The sequence below is a fragment of the Falco peregrinus genome, chromosome 1, assembly GCF_023634155.1.
Source record: "Falco peregrinus isolate bFalPer1 chromosome 1, bFalPer1.pri, whole genome shotgun sequence".
Taxonomy (NCBI): domain Eukaryota; kingdom Metazoa; phylum Chordata; class Aves; order Falconiformes; family Falconidae; genus Falco; species Falco peregrinus.
This window is the reverse complement of record NC_073721.1, coordinates 117,877,793-117,897,753: the sequence shown is the minus strand read 5'-3', so window position 1 is coordinate 117,897,753 and position 19,961 is coordinate 117,877,793. Positions and strand designations below refer to the sequence as shown.

General features: G+C 47.1%; 2 protein-coding genes across 2 annotated transcripts; one reads left to right on the top strand and one right to left on the bottom strand.

Moving 5' to 3' along the window:
* Window positions 1–31: 31 nt before the first annotated feature.
* On the bottom strand, window positions 32–6,334 carry MESD (mesoderm development LRP chaperone). Its single transcript, XM_055811290.1, has 3 exons — window positions 6,128–6,334; window positions 1,187–1,419; window positions 32–449 (listed from the first exon to the last, which is right to left on the bottom strand). The coding sequence occupies exons 1-3, from the start codon at window positions 6,290–6,292 to the stop codon at window positions 185–187; spliced, it is 663 nt and encodes a 220-aa protein (XP_055667265.1). The 5' UTR covers window positions 6,293–6,334; the 3' UTR covers window positions 32–184.
* Window positions 6,335–15,931: 9,597 nt separating this feature from the next.
* On the top strand, window positions 15,932–19,113 carry TLNRD1 (talin rod domain containing 1). The gene has a single exon (XM_005241478.3). It carries the CDS (start codon window positions 17,246–17,248, stop codon window positions 18,311–18,313), a length of 1,068 nt encoding a protein of 355 aa, XP_005241535.1. The 5' UTR covers window positions 15,932–17,245; the 3' UTR covers window positions 18,314–19,113.
* The last annotated feature ends 848 nt before the right edge of the window (window positions 19,114–19,961 follow it).

The following is a 19,961-nucleotide window of genomic DNA, read 5'->3' as shown; positions in this document are numbered from 1 at the left end:
CCTTCCTGTAACTAAACAAATGGCCAACATTAATAAGTAAACTGGTGAATTTCAACATAAAAGTCTTTCAACCTCAGTAATCTCTGCATCCTTCCTTCCACTCCAATAAACCCAGGAATTGTACAGAAATTTAGTTTCCCTTCAAGCAGCAGCAGAGCAGTATCCAGTCTGGTTAACGCGTCCATCATAGATCCTCTCTCTGTTTGGTTGCTCGGTTGTCCTCTTTGATGCCATTAGATTTCTTGTCTGCATCTTTTTTCTTCTTTGCTTTTTCAGGTTTTGTTTTGTTTTTCCCTTTCTCATTTTCTTCTGCTCCTTTTCCAGGATAAACCTGACCTTCCAGAGTAACATCTGCACACCTTTCTTGATTTATCAGAAAGTCTTTGATCTCCCAGGCATAACCGCCATCGCGTAGCATAAAGATGGCACGATTTGAGCCAACAATAAACCTAGAGGAAAGATACATTTTTTCAGTTAGCTCTGCGCGTTTCAAGCTTTGCTTAAGTTTTGCTTAATTCAGAGCATCTCCACGACAGATGCATACATTTAAAGGCAAGAAGCTAGCCTTCTTGCCTGGGGATGGGGACAAGAGAACAATCTTCTAGCACAGATAAGAATAAAACATACCAAGTTTGCAAATGACAAAGAAGGAGTAAGAATACAAAGAAAACTTAAGAACTAATTTGACACCATGTAAAACCCACTAAAGGGCATTAAATTTGCTTTATATACTTAACTGCAACCCTTCACAGCCTCAATACAAGAGTGCAACATTCACGTTTCAAAATGATCCTTCCTCACAGACAAAAACCAAATCTTTTAGCCAGAGGAACAAAAAGCCTTTTGTGGTGACAAGTCTTCTAAGTGTGATGCTTTCCATCAAGCACATAAAGGCAAACAACTGCAGCTAAAACCGATAAATAGCTGACATGTGATGAGAGAAAAAGAAACTAGGCACTAGGCTATACAGGCATCACGTGTAAGTGTTAAAAAGATTTGTGCACCACACCAGAATTTTTGTAGCTTGACTTAAATCAAACTGGCAAATAAACTGATACAGATTTGAAGAAATAGTGATGGGCAACAGAGGTGGGGAAGGGCACAGGACAGTTTAAAAGATTTTCAGGAAGAAAGAAACAAGAGTTCTGCAAAAGCAAGAACTTTATCCTTTCACACAACACTTTACCTTTGCACATCATAGTTTGCATTGAAGAGACTGCCCTGCCACAAGCTAGTAATTTCTTCTGTCTCCTTTTCTGTGGGATTTCCCGACACAGTGACAAACATCATCAAAGTCTTCCCCTTTTTCGTCAGCTTCAGGATACTTTCAGGCTTGCCCGGATCAATTTTTGAGAAATCTATTGGTGCTGGAGGCCTCTTGTGTTCAGGAAGATCTCCCTCTTCAATGTCATCATCTTTCTGTTTTGAAACAGAAAAGGATGCTTTAAATTCAACTGTTCCACAAAGATGTACTTTTTTGGGAATTTCCCATTGTTTGGGATTGCCTTGATAAAGTATTTTTTAGTTAAATGATGGAGATTCTCAAACCAGAAGAAAGAGTGAGTTTTGTTTCAGGACACTTCACCAAGAATGTTCTTTCTATGCACAACCCTCACCTCAAAACAATGCACATTTTCATACTGACAGGCAGAATCTCATTTTACCATGTGCTGAGAAATATTTCAGCCTCAAGACTAATTCAATACAGCTCTATCTAAACACTTTTTTTTTTTTCCATTTACTGTTTCACAGGAATTTATTAAATATACAAGATGAACTGACAAAGTTGCACTAAAAAAGCCTCATACACACAAACTAAAAAGCATTCATCTACATATTGCTTTCAGAGGTCAAAACTCACTTCTGGGAATCACGTGATCACTTGAGAAATTAATTTTCCTTGTTTAAACAACTAAAACCACAAGAATTCAGAGCTTCGATGTTAATGCCACAGGAAAACTTTTATCAAAGGTTTCATGACATTTCTGATGCACAGATGCAGCTCATAGTCTGACAACATAATCACCAAGAGTAAGTCACTCTTGGAAAAAAGAAAAAACCTCTTCTTGACTCTGCTGAGGTTGACACGACATTTAAATATTCGGAAAGGCAGAATTCAAACTGCTGCCCCTTAAAACAGCTTGCAACAGAGAGGAGTGAACATAGTGACAACTTACATTGAGCCAGAACTTGATTTCTTAAACAGTATTTTTATGACAGAATGAAAAAGTAAAAAAGAACATAAAACCCAGGAAGTCTTACACAGGCATCCACACAAGGACTTATAAATCAGCAGGAATTAAGGCAGATATTTTAGGTGGTTTTTTGACTTCAGGCATTTAGTGAAAACATGCATTACTCCATCAGGAAGATGAACCACAGCAGTATATAAAGTTACTTCCTTCAAAAGCCTCAAAGGTCAGAAGCTGATCTTGATTCTTAGATCTAAGTTCACATTACCTTCTCATCTCTGCACATACAACTCAACAAACTCAACATCATCCTCTTACAACATCCCACTACAGGGAGCATCCCATACTCTGTAATAGTTAAAGTTTCATATAAGTGATCTATGTTCTTTTCCTATCTCAATTACGTACCATTTGTTGTCTTTCTGACAAAAAGTTTAAAATTTAGTTACCACAGAATAAAAGTTGTAGAAGCCTTAGATTTTACCCTTTCTTTCCTTATTAGTTATGTATCGCTTTCCATTTTGCAAGTCTGAAGCATGCTTTCAAGTAGCTCACATGCCTTTGAAAATTCCACATTAAGTGAATTGAGAGCAGAGAGAGCACATGGAAAGTCCCACTGTCCTCACTAAGTGGGAACAAGACTTATCTCAGAGGAAGCTGGAAAATGCTCATATCAATAAAATGCAATGAAAATACAAAATTTTACATAACTGAATGAAAAACATTTTTCAGAAGTAAAAGCAAATCAATCCTAATTTCAGACAAAACCAGCTCAATTTCACAGTTTTGAAAGGAAAAGGCAGAAACGAATGTTTCCAAATACTCCTTTACGTAACACAGAAATTGACTTGACTTTAGTGACAACACAATCTAGTAACCTATATTACCTATTTTCCCCTTAACTATCCAACTAAATGCTCATAAAGCTGTTATGACAGTTTAAATAGAAATACTACAAGCAGCAGTCAAAAGCTCCCTTACCGACACTTCTTTTCTCGATCCTGTACAAACTATCATGCAGTTTTCTATTTATAAAGCTACCTACAAAGTAAAAGGCTGGAAGAAAAGTGTAAGCTTTTGCTTTGAAATGTCTAGCAGATTAATCAAAATAAACAGTAACATGAGACTTGAGGGAAAGCATTACACAGACACAGTAATAACTATATATTACTTCTCTTCCTCCTCCCCCCTGCTCCCATTCTCATGCATTTCTCATCAATGCCCTAGATTATTTTTTTTTAAATATTAGCAATATACGACACTTAATTCCTTAGTCTATTCAACAATCAACTCAGAGTCAAGCCTAAGAAACCCTGAGCTTATAACAATAATGAACTATTTAAAGAATATGACATTTCAGCAACAGAAAGACCTCCAGACCAGATTCTCAGTTCTGTTTCCAGCTCCTCCGGACTCAAGATTGCTGGCAAGTCCCTTTCCATGCAGGAAATCCCTAGGTGGCTTCCTTCAAGCTCCAGCTGTGCAGCTGAGCTGCTGAAGCAACCTCCATCTCTTTTTCCCGTTCCCCATGCTCACTTCCCACTAGATCAGTCTCCCATTTCACTGGGCAGGCATGCACATGGTTGCACCAGCACAGTGCAAGGGGCAGCACAAGAGCGTGAACAGAGAAGTGGCCGCTCAGCCCCTCGAGGCTTCTGGCTGAACCCAAGGATGTCCCTTGGTTTCAGCCAGGACAGAATCATCTTCTTAGTAGCTGATACAGCACTGTGTTTTGGATTTAGTAGGAGAATTATGCTGATACCACACCGATGTTTCAGTAGTTGCTAAGCAGTGCCTGCTCAAGTCAAGAACTTTCCAGTTTCCCATGCTGTGCCAGTGAGGAGGTGCACAAGGAGCTGGGAGGGAGCAGAGCCAGGACAGCTGACCCCAACTAGCCAAAGGGATATTCCGTGCCATAGAGCATCGTGCTCAGTGTGCAAACTGGGGGGAGCTGGCTGGGAGCTGTCAATCACTGCTCAGGGACTGGCAGCGGGTGGTGAGCAACTGTATTGTGTCACTTGGGTTTTTTTCCCCCCTTGGGTTTTATTCCTCTCTCCCTCTCCTCTTCATTACAATTATTATTATTCTTACTTTATTTCAATTATTAAACTGTTCTTGTATCAACCCATGGGGTTTACCTGTTTCTGATTCTCCTCCCCATCCCACTGGGGGCAGGGGAGTGAGCAAGCAAGTATACGCATGGTACTTAGCTGCTGGCTGGGGTTAAACCATGACAGGGTGTTACAGCCACCATCCTCCAATGCTATTAGGAGTCATCTCACTCAGCTGAAAGTAGCAACACTTGATTCTGTACAGATCTGTGCCCTGTGCCCCTTACTCCCAAGCGTAATTCCTGCTCTTCCCCAAATTCATAATGGCCCCTTTGTTTGCCATCCCACCCCATCAAATCCACTCATGCCCTTTCTTCTCTATCCTCTAACTACCACCCCCTCAAGTCTTTCATGTTCTTTATATGTGTCCTGACTACCATCACGCAGAGTGGCATACAGCTGACCATCCCAAAAAGCAAACAACTGTTAATTGTTGAGCCCCTGCTTCAGTAACTTTATTCTCCTCGGGCTCTGGCTATATGTGCATTTCCTCAGCGGCAACGCAATCCCAGCCGCAAGCGCCCCAGCTGCTCAGCCACATCTGCACACAACATGGCTACAGGCATTTGCGCAGCACATGGCAAACTGGATCAGAGACCTGCTCCAGCTAAAGAGGAAGAACCCTGACCAGCCTCCTGACTCTGCCTGCCACATGGCTGGAACAGAATACACAGCCAGAGAGTCACGACAGCATTAACTGGAGTCTCCTTTTTATCCAGGCACCTGATTTGCAAACTCAGAGATGCTCATCTTTTAAGATTTTTCCTACAACGCCAAATTTGGTTGAAGTTGGCCAATATTATCATTTAAGCCCTGATTTTTTAAGCAGCTGGGACTACCTGGTCCTCAGCTGATACCACTAACAGAAGGGTGAACTTGGAGCTTTTTACGTAATTTTATTTGAAATTTTAACTCACTTTTCTAAGAATCTCCCTTCCTAAAGGAAGGTACACAGCAACAGTCCATGGGGTGAACAAGTCCCTAACCTGCCAACCAGGTCCAAGGCTGACATCCTTACTTTGCACAGTTACTTTACCTACATGAAACATACAAAACCTACCTCTCCACCTCGATTTACGGCTGTAAGTGGCATTACAAGAGACAAAAGTTTTCACTCTGTCATTCCTCCAGTTTTGGGGCAAGACATTCTGAGGAACTGCTGAGCACTCTGGCATTTATGAGAAGAGGATGAAAGCCAAGGTAACTCAAAGAGCTGAACAGTGGCATGCCACCCAGGTGGAGAAGAGCGATGGGGAGCTGTGGAAATTACGGCAGCGGGTGTGAAGGGGGATGAGAGAGGGATGAAGTCAGAATCAGTTGTTACCACGAGGAGTGGCAAAGAAGAAACGCAAACCAAGAGCCCTCGGGGCCTACTCCGCAAACGTGGAGCGAGTGGCTCCCCTGCCACCCACACTCGGTCACGGGACGTGCACCCCTCGGCACCCCCAAACGGCCACGGAGCCGGAGCGGGCCGCCGGCACGGGGCGCCCGGGGCTCGGCGCGGCCTGAGGGCTGCCCCCCCCGCGCCCGCTCGGCCCCGCTCTGCGGCCTCCCCGCATAGGAGCGCGGAGCCCGGGCGGCAGGAATCCCGCAGCCGCACGGTGCGGGGCTCCCTCCCGCCCGCTCTGGGCCAGCGGCCCCGCTAGGCCCGCGGAAGGGCGACCGGGCCGCCGCTCCTCCCGCCTTCCCCCGGCGGAGACGCCACGCAGAGCGGCCTCCACGGGCCGGCAGCGCAGCTCGCTGCCCCACCGGCCGCAGCCGCCGGGCCCCTATGCGGGCTCCGGGAGGCGCAGCCCCGCCACGGCCCCCGGCCCCTCCCCGCACCTCCCACTGCTCCAGCAGCCGGGCCATGTCCGCGTCGTTGTAGTCCCGAATGTCCTTCTTCTTGGCCGGCCCCGCCCGCCGCTTCCCCTCCGGCTCGCCGGCCGCGGCTGCCGCGCACAGCCACAGCGCCAGGCCCAGCAGGGCCCAGCCCGCGGCCGCCGCCATCTTCTCCCGGCCCTCGCCGCCGCGGGAAGGCGGCCCCGGCTGCCTTAAGGGGCGGGGGCAGCGGCGGGGGCCGGGCGGGAGGAGGAGCTGGGGGGAGAGAAGGGCCGAGAGGGCAGCGGCGCGGCCATTACCCGGCTGCTGCGGCTTGAGGGGAGGCGGCCGCGCCCGCAGCGTGGCCGAGCGCCGGGAGCGAGCCGGGGCGGGGGCAGGGGCAGCACGGCGGGCAGCCGCTGCGATGTCGCAGCCGGGGCGGGGGCAGGGGCAGCACGGCGGGCAGCCGCTGCGATGTCGCAGCCGGGGCGGGGGCAGGGGCAGCACGGCGGGCAGCCGCTGCGATGTCGCAGCCCGGCGTGTGACGCGCTGGTCCGGCACAATGCGCCGCTTCAGGAGGCCGCGGCCCGGCCCGGCCCGCTGCGGTCGGGGGCCGCGCTGGGCACCGCCCCTGCAGGCCCTGGCCCAGGCTGTTGGATGAAAGGTGGACATTGTCGGGCTTTTTTTTTTTTTTTTAAATAAAAAGTATGACGGACCAGCTCCTGGACTGTAAACCGTGGGATTTCTTTTCCCTGATTTTTTTTATTAAAGCAGAATGGTAACCGTGTGCATTTGGTAACCTGTGAGAGGCACTGGGCCCTTTGGCACCGAGTCTTCTGACTTTTAACTAGTACCTCAGCAATACTGTTTTTAGAAGACTTTTGAAAATAAAACTGTTTGTTACTAAAAACTCCAGAACATCTGACCACCACACAAAACATCAAGAGACATGGCTTTTTCTTTGTACTTTTCCATTATCCAAAACGAATTATACAGATCGATGCCTTCATAGCCTTATTGCAGTCTTCATTTTTTGCCTCATGGAAGCTGTTTTAATTATAAATAGCACCGTCTTCCCTTTGGCCTTTTAGACTTGTACTCCAAGAAGTTTGCACTTGGGAATTGAAGGAGGCGTGATGGTAACTGCTACTGGCAGCTAGTAACTGTGGCTGGGCTGGCGATGGAGCAGGGCCCCTCTCCATCCAAGAGGAAGCACTGAAGGGGCAGCAGGTTCAGAGCAGAGAAACTCATTCCACAGAGTGACCACTCCAACCCCAGTTCTGTTCCTGTATGTTGTCCTACAGTGAGCCAGGAGCCCACTGCCCTATGGGCACAGCATGTAAAAACCCAAAAGCAGGCAGCAGGCAGGGCGGTGAGTTCGGGAGGCTCTCCGCAGCCTGGATAACCCTTGGAAGCGGCAAGATGCTGAAGGGCTATGCAGCCTGTGAACGCCAGGGAGACGTGCCACATGGAGCAGCAGCTTGCCAAGTGCGCATGTAGCATGAGAAACAGCAGAAGAGGATGTGGGATCCAAGACTTCAGCACCCTGATAAACAACCAGCCTGGTCTGCAATCTCCATACAGAGGGTTATCGTTTTATAACATTTCAGACATGCTGCCAGCACGCCTGAGAAACAGGAAGCAGTTAGGCCATAGCTATTCGTGGAGCTTGTTAAATGTACAGTAACTGAAATGGGGTTTTAATCAAGTACCTTTCACAAAGCTGACCAGTAAGTCACTAATGAGCACATTTGCTCAGTGATTTCTTATTAAATATAATGAACATCAGGTATACTATATCAGCTTGCCCTGATTAATGAGGCTTTACTAAAATATGTTTCTGGTAACTTTTGTTATTACTGGATCGTGCGTACATTCACTGGGAAATAAAGACTAAAGAGTCCATTTTGGAATGCTGGGCTTACAGCATAAAATGTTTTCATTGAATTTCTACTGGGAAATATTTTCTTCAATTCTGTTTTTTCCTATTAAACAAACCAAGCCAACTTTGACTTTCCTTAATATCTGGCACTGCATTCAGATGTGGATCTCAAAAGTAATCCAGTTCTCTTTAGAAGTGAACAAGTTGTTCAGTATATCCAGCACTGCACCAAACAACACTACACGTTTCCTTGTCATGCATATAAGAGCTTTAATTTGAAAGGGAGATGTTTTATTCATGCTTGGCTCTGACCTCGCAACTATCTCTGTTCAGGCAGAATTCTGTGCCCAGGAAGAACTTGCCCAAAGTATGCTTTGTGGAGTCAGCTGCAGGACAAACACCTATTCAGCCTCTGTACTCTGCTGTTCTTTCCCATGCAAGAGACAAAAGCAATGCAGCTAGAAACATGGATCACTGACAGCGGCAAATTAAACTGCATTTTATTTTTACTGAGGCACACTGTGTTTTGTTCAGAACACCTATAAAATCACACAAATATGTTTTTTATAGCTTAAGCATTTTCATATTCCTTAACAGTTTTTATAGTCCCAGCAGCTAACACTATTATGATTACAATACAGAACATATCCAGTAATAGATGGTTACTTTCATTGTAGATTGCACAAGTAAGGTGTTTAAGGCTTTATCTAGTAGCTTAAAGTCCCATCTAGTCAGGCCAGGAATGTCTCAAGCTGTGGCTGTCATTTTTACTTCAGCAACACACAAATTTTACTAGTAGTACTTTAAATTACAGTGTTACACCTTAACAGAAAGGCAAATCTACCTCCCCCTGTTGATGTAAATCGTTTTCATTATTGAGTAGGGTTGGGTCAAGCTGTAAAGTGAGAGGATTCAGGATGTTCTAAATTTCTGTTAATTAAGTTTGGGATGCTCTTTTTTTTTTTTTTAATATAACCTGTATTTTTTGAACTACATTTGTGCAAAATATATTTCCCATACCATTATTTCTTATGAGTTAGGAGAACAATGTGCACATATTTTTAACTGCCAAAAGCTCCCTCAAGTCTTCGCTTGCGGTGCATTTTTGTGTGCAGTTTTCTATTTTAAAGTGGATTCTCATTAGTCACATTTTGCTTTTCTTTGCAAATACAGTACTGTAGGGTCTTAAAGCTTGTGCATTGACATTCCTTGGAATAAAACCTTGGAAAGAACAAGGAATTTGACTTCATCAGGGAAAGGGCAGCGCCTTCTTGGAAGGACATATAGATGAGTAAGAGATTAAACTAACAAGATCAGAAGATCAGCCCTAAGCATGAGAAGGGAGTATGAACATGCAAGGGCTACCTGCTATCGACACATGCTGTGTCTGGAAGAATTAATTTAACTCTGCTAATAAAAGAGGATGTCTAATAGTGGCTCAGATGAATGAGGTGTTGCAAAAGGCAGCCTTTTAGTGATTACTTTGAATGTCTAAAATGATGGAGGTTTGGGGTACAGCTGTGCTCTTTGTGCAGCCTGATAGATATTAGAACTGCTTTTGCACCTACTGGCTTAGCAAAGGACCAGGACAATACTGTGTTAAACAATACGGAAGACTTGCTGAGTAACAGATCGCAGAAAACCTGAAGCAAGTTTTGAGATGACCTAGCATTCAGAGCATTCTTACCCTGTTTAAAAGCACTATTGTACATTTTACAGAATGTCAGGATATTCTGAGTTACTTCCAGTAAAACATTGAAAATAAATGTTTTCATAGGTCAAATTATCTTAAGTACCCTAAATGTTCCCCTGCAGAGACAATCTAATGCATGAGCTCTCATGCGAAGACAGTGCATGTGTTCGTTCAGACCTCCAAATGCCACCACATTCAGAGAAAAACTTGAAAAAGCAGACCTGAACATGTTCTCTTTAAAAACAACCAGAATATTTCTAAATTTCAAGAAGAAAATATTTTCTTTTTTCTAGAATATTTCTAAATATTTTAGAATTATTTCTAAATACTGTTACTAGCAGCATAGTAAGCAAAATATGTTGTCATCTAGAGCATGAACATTTGAGTGATTCAGAATGATTTCAGTCCTCAAATGAATTTCATGCATAAAGCAAGGACACTCACTTGCCATCTATTAAGAGAATGCAGATTTTTGTTCCAGAGCTAGTCACACTTTGAATTCCTGGGTCCAGTTTGAAAAATTAAGTCTATAATTCAAAATTCTCCCAAATTAGGGGTTAATTACTGTGATTTGGACAGGAAATTCCAATTCAGGTACTAACTCTGAAATTCAGATCCTTGAATTCAGGTTTGACCACAGAATAAATCTTTACCCCAACTTTATGCTATCCTGTGCATGCACATTTTATAGATTAAAACTGATTGACTGAATGGAGATGTTTGATAAATGACATGTTAGCTTTGTGTCATTACCTCTCTGATCATATTTGGGGAGAGGGTATGACGCCTGACTGTCTAGTCAGCTGCAATAAAGCTACACATTTTAATCCTTAAATTCAGAAACACCACAGAATGTTCCTGTTAGTACTCATCTTACTGCAATATTTGCTACAGATCTGTGCTGGTTAAAACTATGTACTGGTTACACAATTGAAAGTTACCCTATTAAGAAAAGAATTACGTTAAATCAATGTCAAAGAAGGTTTACGCAGTTCCCACAGGAATTCCATTTATAGTCCAATTTCCACAATCTAAGTGAAATTAATTTTGTAGTCCCAATTTAAGTTTAGGTTTACAGGTCAGTTTTGGCACCCACATCTAATGTAAGTAATACATTACATGAACTTCTGATGAATTAAAGGTGCTAGACTTAAACCAGTAATGATCAGCAGCTCTCCTTATAGAACACACAGGCACAATGAGAAAAGTGTAGGATCACAGACTCCTGTGAAAGCATCTAGTAAATTTCTCTCATTATATATATTTTAAAAAGGAGGGAGAGGGGGGAAACCCAAACCCTTCTGTAGAATATTACAGCTGCAGGACAGAACGTACTACCAAAAGTGCAATTCAGGAAGGGTGGGCCCTTGCACATTTTGTTCAAAATACTGTGTTCTCCTTTGATCTCCAAAAAAACCTGCAGACCTAAGAGTCTGAAGGGAGGGTCGTGGATTCCTGTTCATGCTGGACTATTCTAATCACTAGCATTTACCACTCCTTCATTAAGTGCTTCTGAGTTTCAAGCCAACTGACCTAAAAACCTGCACCTGGCCCTTCTTGCCTGCTTCAGGGAGGGAGAACGGGCGCGAGGAGCTACGCTGCACCCAATGCTCTCCTAGGCACTAGCCTCGTAAAACACGAGGTGTAGGATGGGTATCTGGATATGTAGATGGTAGATAAGAACAAGAACCAGAAAGCCACTACTGGCCGTATCAACATAAAATATGACACAGCCTTCCATTCCATGCAAGAGGAGTTTTGTGGCTGCATTTTTTTCATAAAAATGTGTCTCCTTTCCATGTCAATGTATTAAATATCCATGGTAACAGCAGGGAACAAACAATTGATTATATACGGTAAGTGATGAAAACAACAGCACAATAAATAGTGAATAAAAGGACAACAAAAAAACCCGCACTTTTGCTGTTATTATCTTTCAGTTGAGCAACAGGAGCTGACCAGTATTTTAGACATAACTGAGATATTTATATTACTGGTATCTACGTAATAACTTTTTTTCTTACCTTTGATATTATGGTTTTGACTATGCCATACTAAAAAAAATAACCCACCACATCAAAACACTCATCTTAAGCTCATCTGTGAAAGCCCACCTATTATTCTAAAAAGCTACTTATTTATACACAAAATCATTTTCAAAGAAGAAAAACCAAAACTTGCAACTGTGTTTGCATTCTGCTGTCACAAGTGACCAGTTAACTGTTCCTCCAGATCTCTAGCGGTCTTTTTTTGCTACACACAGACCAGTTCTCAGGTTGCATCCCCAGTGTATCAACCATGATTACCTCTGCAGACCTGAGACAGACTCAGACCTCGCAGTTTTAGTCTCTCATGAAGTAATGACTGGAAGTACAGACCACAAAACACTTACTTAGCACGAAACTATTTAAGACAAAATAGATCTTAAAAACAATAAACCAGTCAACACACTCACCCTTCCTTCTGTATGACTTACCATTCCATCGCTGCAGAGGGGAAGGCCCAGCTTCTTCCAGCCTCTTCTGCAAAGCCTACCCCTGTGTTAAATTATTTCGTCCATCAGTGTCAGCCGACTTGATCCTCCTCTGACTTTCAGTTCTCATTGGACAAACCAGCTGTATCCCTCAGAACTGGAGCTATCGTTCCTGTAATTACCACCTCAGGGGTTTAGTCACATACGGCTGACACAGGGGAACCACTGAATTGCCTTTTATTCCTTCATCAGCCAGCTCCCTATTAAGTTAGATCGATACATCTATACAGGAAAGTAATATAAAGTAGTGTAACCCATTGTATAGTAACTTCCCCTCACCGACCTGGCCACATACAGTGTTCATAAAATTATTACAACTTGGTATTCTTCGGCTATTACTCAACACTGGCTACACTGGCAAAAATCAATTCTTCCTTCACAAAAAAAGATTTTACTAAGCAATAAAAGGGCCAAGTCCTGTCAGATGATTCAGGAAAGAAGACTTCAGCCTCCAGTTTCTGTTGTACTAAGCACAATGCAAAATAAAGATCAATGTGATGAAAGAAGAGCTCATACAAGTAAGCCAATCTTCTGTACACTACTAAGCCACATTAAAAAGCCTTTTAATCCCTTGTATCTGACAATGCCTGCTGTTTTGAACCCCAGAGAGTTATTTCATTCAGACTTTTGTCAGTGGAATCTTTTCAAAGCCAAGCACGGCCACCTGATTTTCATGTCTTCTAAGTCTTTACACCAATTCACAGAGCTGCCCAAGTCCTGTGAGTCACCTTTGGACTCAGCGGCTATGAAACAAATGGGTATGCACGCGTTCTCCTTGAAAGAGGATGTGCGAAAGATGTATGAAAGAAACACCCACCCCAAACATCACTGAGTAAAAGCTTCCTCCTAAATCACATAGATACATCTACTGGAACTTTAAAGCATGTAGCTTAGCTGGTCCTCAGTTCTACTCAAATTGCCGGATTCAAGAGACTCTGCCTTTGAGGCTGCCTTTTACAATAAAACCATGTATTTATGGTCAAATAATAAGCCTGGCAAACACAGACTGTGAGTGATGCTGAAGCCAGCTATGACAGGTGTACTTATGAAGCAACAATGCGGTCTGTAGGAAGACTCTAACAGGCAGCTGCTCCAAGAAATGCCTCTTCCCGTGTTGAAAATGACCAATTGAGGTGCTATTTTCAACATTATTTTTTCAAACAGCCAAAGTCTCGTCACTCTTCATCATACATTTCATATGCAGAAGAGCTGGACACCCAGGGCTACCACTGGAGGAAAAGGACATCTGGTAGGACTGCCTTGGAGATGGTCCACAAGCAACACCTATTACATGATAATAATTACTGGCTTTGCCCCTTGCTAATATTGAGGCTGATGAGCACCGGATTGGTCTCGCGGACAGATTAAAGGAGCTCAAACAATATTTGCTTTATATTATAGCAGTTACTAATGCCTTTGGTGGCCCTGTCAGGAGCTAGGAACTGCCGTGGGTGAGGGCCTAGCTGTGTTCCTGGTGTGGGCAGCTGGGAGGAAGGTAGGTGGAGGAGCCACAGCAGGAACCGTCCAAAACACAGATCTCTCCACTTTGTCCTTGGGGAATGGCACAAATCATATGGAACATCATGGCGGGCGGCAGCATCTAAAAATGGAAAAGATTATTGGGTCATTTAACACCGCTGCTAGCCAGGGCAGAGACCTACGTTTTTAAAAATTAAATCTTTCAAACCCTAATTAAATTTAGCCAATCCTCATTAAAAATAAAGTAGGTTAGTATTTATGAGAGGCATTCCTCGTGCTACATAATCTCCCAGTGCCTCATTTGAGGACATATCTGGAAATACTTGGAAACACAATTCAGCTGGCTTCTCCTGCCCATTGATTTTTATTTTTCAGCCCACTCTGAAATCATTCCTATTTATAGTTTTGAAAATGAGCTGCTGGCGGTAAGCCAAAATTGTTTAGGCCCAAATCATGACCTTCCTTTAAACTGCTATAATCTGACTCAAGTAAACAGAATTTCCCTCACGCAGTTTCTGTGAGGAGGGATGGGTGGAGAAGTGCCCTATTGTCGACACACCCAAAGACCAGCATCTGCCCCTTTCCTCAAGCCCAGCTCTATGGCCAGGGTTCCCCCCACCCCCCAGAAGCACACATCCTGTTAACCCTCCACTTCCACATCTGTGCTCATCCCGTTCACGTCATGCTCCACAGGGCCGCCAAGGAGGCCAGGGGTTCCTCTAGCTAGCGGGTGAGAATGTGTACAAATAAACTCGTCTGAAGCTCCTTCAATGTAAGCAGTCCGTGAGAAGGGCGCCGTTTCTGCCGGGACACTTGGATCTGGCCTGCCAGTGAGGAGCTGGTCTGATTCTCATTTATTTCAAGGTCACTTACAGCCCTGCCATAGCAGGACATGAGCATAACGGTGAATTGGGCTAAATGCACTCCTGGATTTCTGTAGCCTGCTAAATGCATTGTAAACGCCTAGAATGAAGCGGCTAACTTAAAAGTCTCATTGAAAGGAGCAAAAAGATGTTATTACTTGGCTGCAGCTTAAGCTGCGGCAAAATACATAACAAATGTAAGATGTGGTTTCAACACGAACTCTGATTATTCAGGATTATGTTGACTGAGACAATGAATACCAAGAGAGAATCCGATGTGTGGGGCATAAACATCCTCATCGCCGTTATTTACCAAACTATACGTTCCCTTTGGAAACATCCCAGGCAGCATTAAACCCATCTTCTTGTAACTTGTTCCAGCCCGATTAGTAATTTTAATTTTATTATTGTGTAATGGCATTGGCGTTAATGCCTGAGATGTACTGAGCATCACATCACATTTTAGTGACGAGAATTGTCGAGCGCAGTTCCCGATGTGCTGCAGGCTGGGCACAGGCTGGAGGAGAGTCTTTGCCGAGGCGTTCCGAGCACACCGGGGTCAGTGGGTGTGCTGCCTTCCCCCTCCTAAACCCCAACCCCGGTAACCAGTCTGCATGGCAGCGACAGAAACGGGAGGGAAGCACACCGAATGCACCGTCATTGGCTTACAAAAATGGGTCAAGCCCAGCGCGGAGGGAAATATTTCCATGTCAATAAAGATGCGGTAACACCACCACCACCCCCCCCAGCCGTTCCGACGGCACCGACGATGACTAGCGAGGGGCTGGGCTCTGCAGCTGAGACCCCGCAGGCTGAGCCCCCCGGGGGCGGCGGGGGGACCCTTCCCCCAAAGCCCACCCGCCCGCCCGCCCGCCCGCCAAGGGCGCTGGGCGCTGCTGCCCCGCCGAGCCCCGCCGAGCGGCGGCAGGTCTGACCGCAACGCCGAACTCACCTGGCGGGCTGCCCGGCGCAGCGGGCCCGGCCGGCGGGACGCCGGTGTCCCGGCGGGCTGGGGCGGAGGGCGGTGGCTCAGCGCCCCCCCCCCTCCCCCGGCATCTCCTCGCTCTCCGGTACCCGACTGCGCGGCGCGCTCCCGCCCAACCGGCACGGCCGCACCGACCCGAGCCCATCCGCTGCTCCTCGCCGGCTACCCGCCGGCCTCCCCCTCCAGCCCCCCGCCCCGTGCTTATTTATTCACCCAGCCCCCCGCAGCCCGGGGCTCGCCTCCCGCCGGCGGCAGCGCGCCTGGGGGCCGCGGGCGGTGCCGGCCGCTGCAGGGCGCTGCTGCCCCCGCCGCCTGGGAGGAGCGCGGGGCGGCGGGCGGGGCGCGGGGCGCGGGGGGAGGGCAGGATTTAAACGCAGGGCGGTGACACCGCACAAAAGATTTCGATAGGCTTAAGTGAGGTTACAGCAAAGGCAACGGGGAGGGGGGAGCCTCCCTCGGAGCCGTGCAGCGTCTGGCTGGCAGATCCGCCGCAGCCGCCGCTTCCCAGTAGTTTGTCTGAAAGCCTGAGAAAGGGAATTTAAAAGAAGATTTCCTTCCCCCCCCTGTTTTTTTTTCTTTTTTTTTTTTTTTTTTTTTTTTTTTTTTTCCCTGGGAGTTGGCGACTCAGCCAGAAAAGATGGCAGGAGGAGCGCAAGGCCGGGCGGGTCGCAGCATCCGCGGCTGTAGCCCGGAGCCACCACCCTTGTCTGCGGGCAGCGCCTAAGTCGGTGCGGCGGCGGCGGCGGCCACAGCGGGAGCCGGGCGAGGAGGGGCCGGCGGCGCCGAGCCCGCGGGGCGCGCGGCATGGAGCGCGGCGGGGAGCGAGCGCGCGGCGGCCGCGCCGATGACCGAGGCAGGAAGGAGTGAGGCAGCGGCGAAAGGAAGGGGCACGGGTCCCGCCCGCCCCCAGCGCCCGGATCCGGTGGATTTTTTTTTTTTCCCTCCCTCTTTCTTTTTCTTTTTCTCCTTGCCCCCCCCCCTCCGCGGTCCCGCTCCCCGTCCGTCCCCCCCGCGCTCCCCGCGGTGCGCCCTCCCCTCGCTGTGGCTGTGGCGGCGCGGGGCGGCGGGCGGCCACACCCTCGGCGGCGCTTCCTGCCGCCGGCGGCGCGGGGCCGGGGGCGGCACATGGTGCGCAGCCGCCGCCCCTCCGGCCCCTGCGAGCTGCGCCCGGCCGGCGCCCGCCGAGCGGAGGAGCCCGGGGGCGCAGTAGCGACTCGGAGGGCTGCGCCCCAACTCCGCGCGACTGCCGGGCGGCTCTGAGGTATTCCGGCCGGTAAAGGGAACTTTGCGCAGGATCCCGCCGCCGGGAAGCCGGAGAAGGTGGTGGAAGGGAGGGGAGCCAACGTGCGGGGGAAAAAGAAAAAAAAAAGGAAAAAGGAGAAAAAAAAAAAAAAAAGAAATAACGTTTTCAGCTCCACGATGCCGGAACGGGGCCCGGGGGCTCCCGGCCAGCGCCGGCCCGCCGCGGCAGCGCCGTAGGGGCGAGGGCTGGCGCCGGAGCGGGGCGGGCGCCCCGGCGGAGCTCGCTCCCCGCAGCAGCGGCAGCCCCGGCGCCCAGAGCCCTCCCGTGCCTCCCGGCCATTGATGGAATGATGTTGCGGAACAGGCAGAGCGATCCTGCCGGGCTCAGTCGGGACTGCTCGGGCGGCGGTGGCAGAGACGGTGGCAGCGGGGTAGCGAGCGGCATGCGAGTGCCCCCCCGGCGCTATGGCTAGCGGTGGCTCTGGCAAGTCCAGCAGCGAGGTGTCTGGCGGCGGCATCCCCAGCAGCAGCTCCCTGCAGAGGAAGAAGCTCATCTCTATCTGCGACCACTGCAAGATCAAGATGCAACTGGTGGCCGATCTGCTGCTGCTGTCGAGCGAGACCAGGCCGGTGAACACCGAGAGCCTGTCTGTCTTTGGTGAGTCCTTCGAGAAGTGCAGGGACACGATCATTGCCAGGACCAAAGGACTCTCCATCCTGACCCATGACGTCCAGAGCCAGCTCAACATGGGACGCTTCGGGGAGGTGGGGGAAAGCCTGATGGAGATGGGGGAGCTGGTGGTCTCCCTGACCGAGTGCTCTGCCCACGCTGCCTACCTGGCTGCAGTGGAGACTCCGGGGGCCCAGCCTGCCATGCCTGGCTTGGTGGATCGCTACAAGGTGACCCGATGTAGGCATGAGGTGGAGCACGGCTGCGGGGTCTTGAAGACCACCCCTTTGGCAGATATGAGCCCTCAGCTCCTGCTGGAGGTTTCTCAGAACATGTCCAAGAACTTGAAATTCTTGACAGACGCCTGCGTGCTGGCCAGTGAGAAATCCAAGGATAAATTTGCTAAGGAGCAGTTCAAACTCAGTGTCAAATGTATGAGCACCAGCGCCTCTGCCCTCTTGGCGTGTGTCAAGGAGGTCAAGACTTCACCCAGCGAGCTGACCAGGAACCGATGCGTCTTGTTCAGCGGACCTTTGGTGCAGTCTGTCTATGCTCTGGTGGGCTTTGCCACTGAGCCCCAGTTTTTGGGTAAAGCTGCCACCATCAATCCGGAGGGCAAAGCTGTGCAAACTGCCATCCTAGGAGGAGCCATGAGTGTGGTATCTGCTTGTGTGCTCCTGACCCAATGCCTCAGGGATATAGCCCAACACCCCGAAAGTAGCACCAAAATGAGCGATTACAGGGAAAGGTTGAGGAACTCAGCTTGCGCCGTCTCGGATGGTTGCAACCTGTTATCTCAGGCACTAAGAGAAAGATCTTCACCCAGGACTTTACCGCCAGTGAACTCCAATTCTGTGAATTAACCCCCACATGTTCTGTTTAGATCCCAGTCACTGATAAAGGAAAATAATATCCCACCTCCTCACCCCTTTTTGGTATACCAAAGAATTTGCTTGGATGAGCCCAATCCTTTGATTTCATGTGGTGAAGAAGCAGAACATATTCAAACTATACGTACTAATAAAAGTAGCCAGTTTGGGCTTCTTTTTATTTTACTTTAAAGGCAAGCAAGTATCTGCAGATAAATTTTCCTTTATTCAACAAGGTCTTCACACAAATGGTAATAACTGTTTAAAAGTTTGGGTTTTTTTTTTTTATATGTCGGGAGGTGGGGGCATCTTAAAAAAAAAGTGGGGGGAAAAAAAGCTTTAATCGCGCTGGGTGCGGTTTTTAAAGTTTGTCTTGTCTTGTCTTCCGAAATTTCCCTTCTAAATTTTACTGTTCGGTTGTGCAGGAAAAAGGTTACCTCAGTTCTCACTCATTTAAAAAAACTAAAAAAACCAACAACACATAGATGATGGATGTAGCTACTATTTTGTTTGTTTCTGTTTTGTATGACTTTTTTTTTTTTTTTTTTTTTCATCAAGTGTTAGGTTAGAAGTGCATTTGGTGTGTAGGAGTGGAAGGACTGGAGGTTGTGATTATGTTTTCCATGTGTTAATTTCCAAACTGGGGGAAAAGCTACTGTGAGTGTTTAAACAAACAAACAAAAAAATTACACTATAACAAAAGTGATTTTTAATTTTTTTTTTTCCAATGTCAGTTTTTATCTTGCATGTACTGGAGTATTTATTTCATCTATTAAAATGTTATGTTTCTCAGATGTCTTTCTGTGAATCTCTTAATACTTGAATAATTGAACAACGAGGCCTGTTTGCATTGTAAGTCATTTCCCCCAGGGAATGGGTGGTACAAATGTAACTAGTTCTAGACAGCAGCATACAGGCTTCAATTCAGTTCTTTTATTTTCATAAATCCTGTCCCTTCCCAGTACTACCCCTCCTCCTCAGGATGCCTCTGACAGAGATGCTCTGTGGTTGTGTTTATGGCAGGCTGGGCAGTGCTGCGTGGATTGGGGTGGCTCTGCCTGGTGCTGGCGGCTGGTGCGGCAGGGCATGGGCTGGCTTTGTCTGTCTTTGTCAGTATTTGGTGTTACCTTGTGAGAAGTGTTTGTATTTTAACTCCCGCAGATGTTGCGGGCCATCTGTGTTACATTTGTGAGTTTCCATATTCATTTATTTCTCAAAAAACTTTACCCTGCTGGATAGTCCTGCTGGTTTGTGTGTCTGCTTAGGATTGTCAAGGTTTGTCGGAGTGGGACCTTGGATTCCTCAGAGGTTTCTGTTGGAGCTCTTCAGTGCAGATTTCTGTCAAAGTACTTTAAGTTTGATGATGTAGATAACAGGAAAAGTTAGTAACTTTTGAGGCCCAGTCCGCCTCCAGTTGAATTGCTTGGGAATTGCGAGTGGGCCTTGGGGTATGCTGCGGTAGTTCCTGTGATGGCAGTGTTGATTTTTTTTTTTTCAGCCTGGTCTTTGTGGACCTGTGGAATCTGTTGCCTTCTATATGTTCCTTGAAAGGTAAATAGGAGAGTGAATCTTCTGGCAAGGAGGCTTTGTTTATCTGCCCAGTTCCATTGCATAATTGGATGTTGTTGGTTGGTTTGGTTTT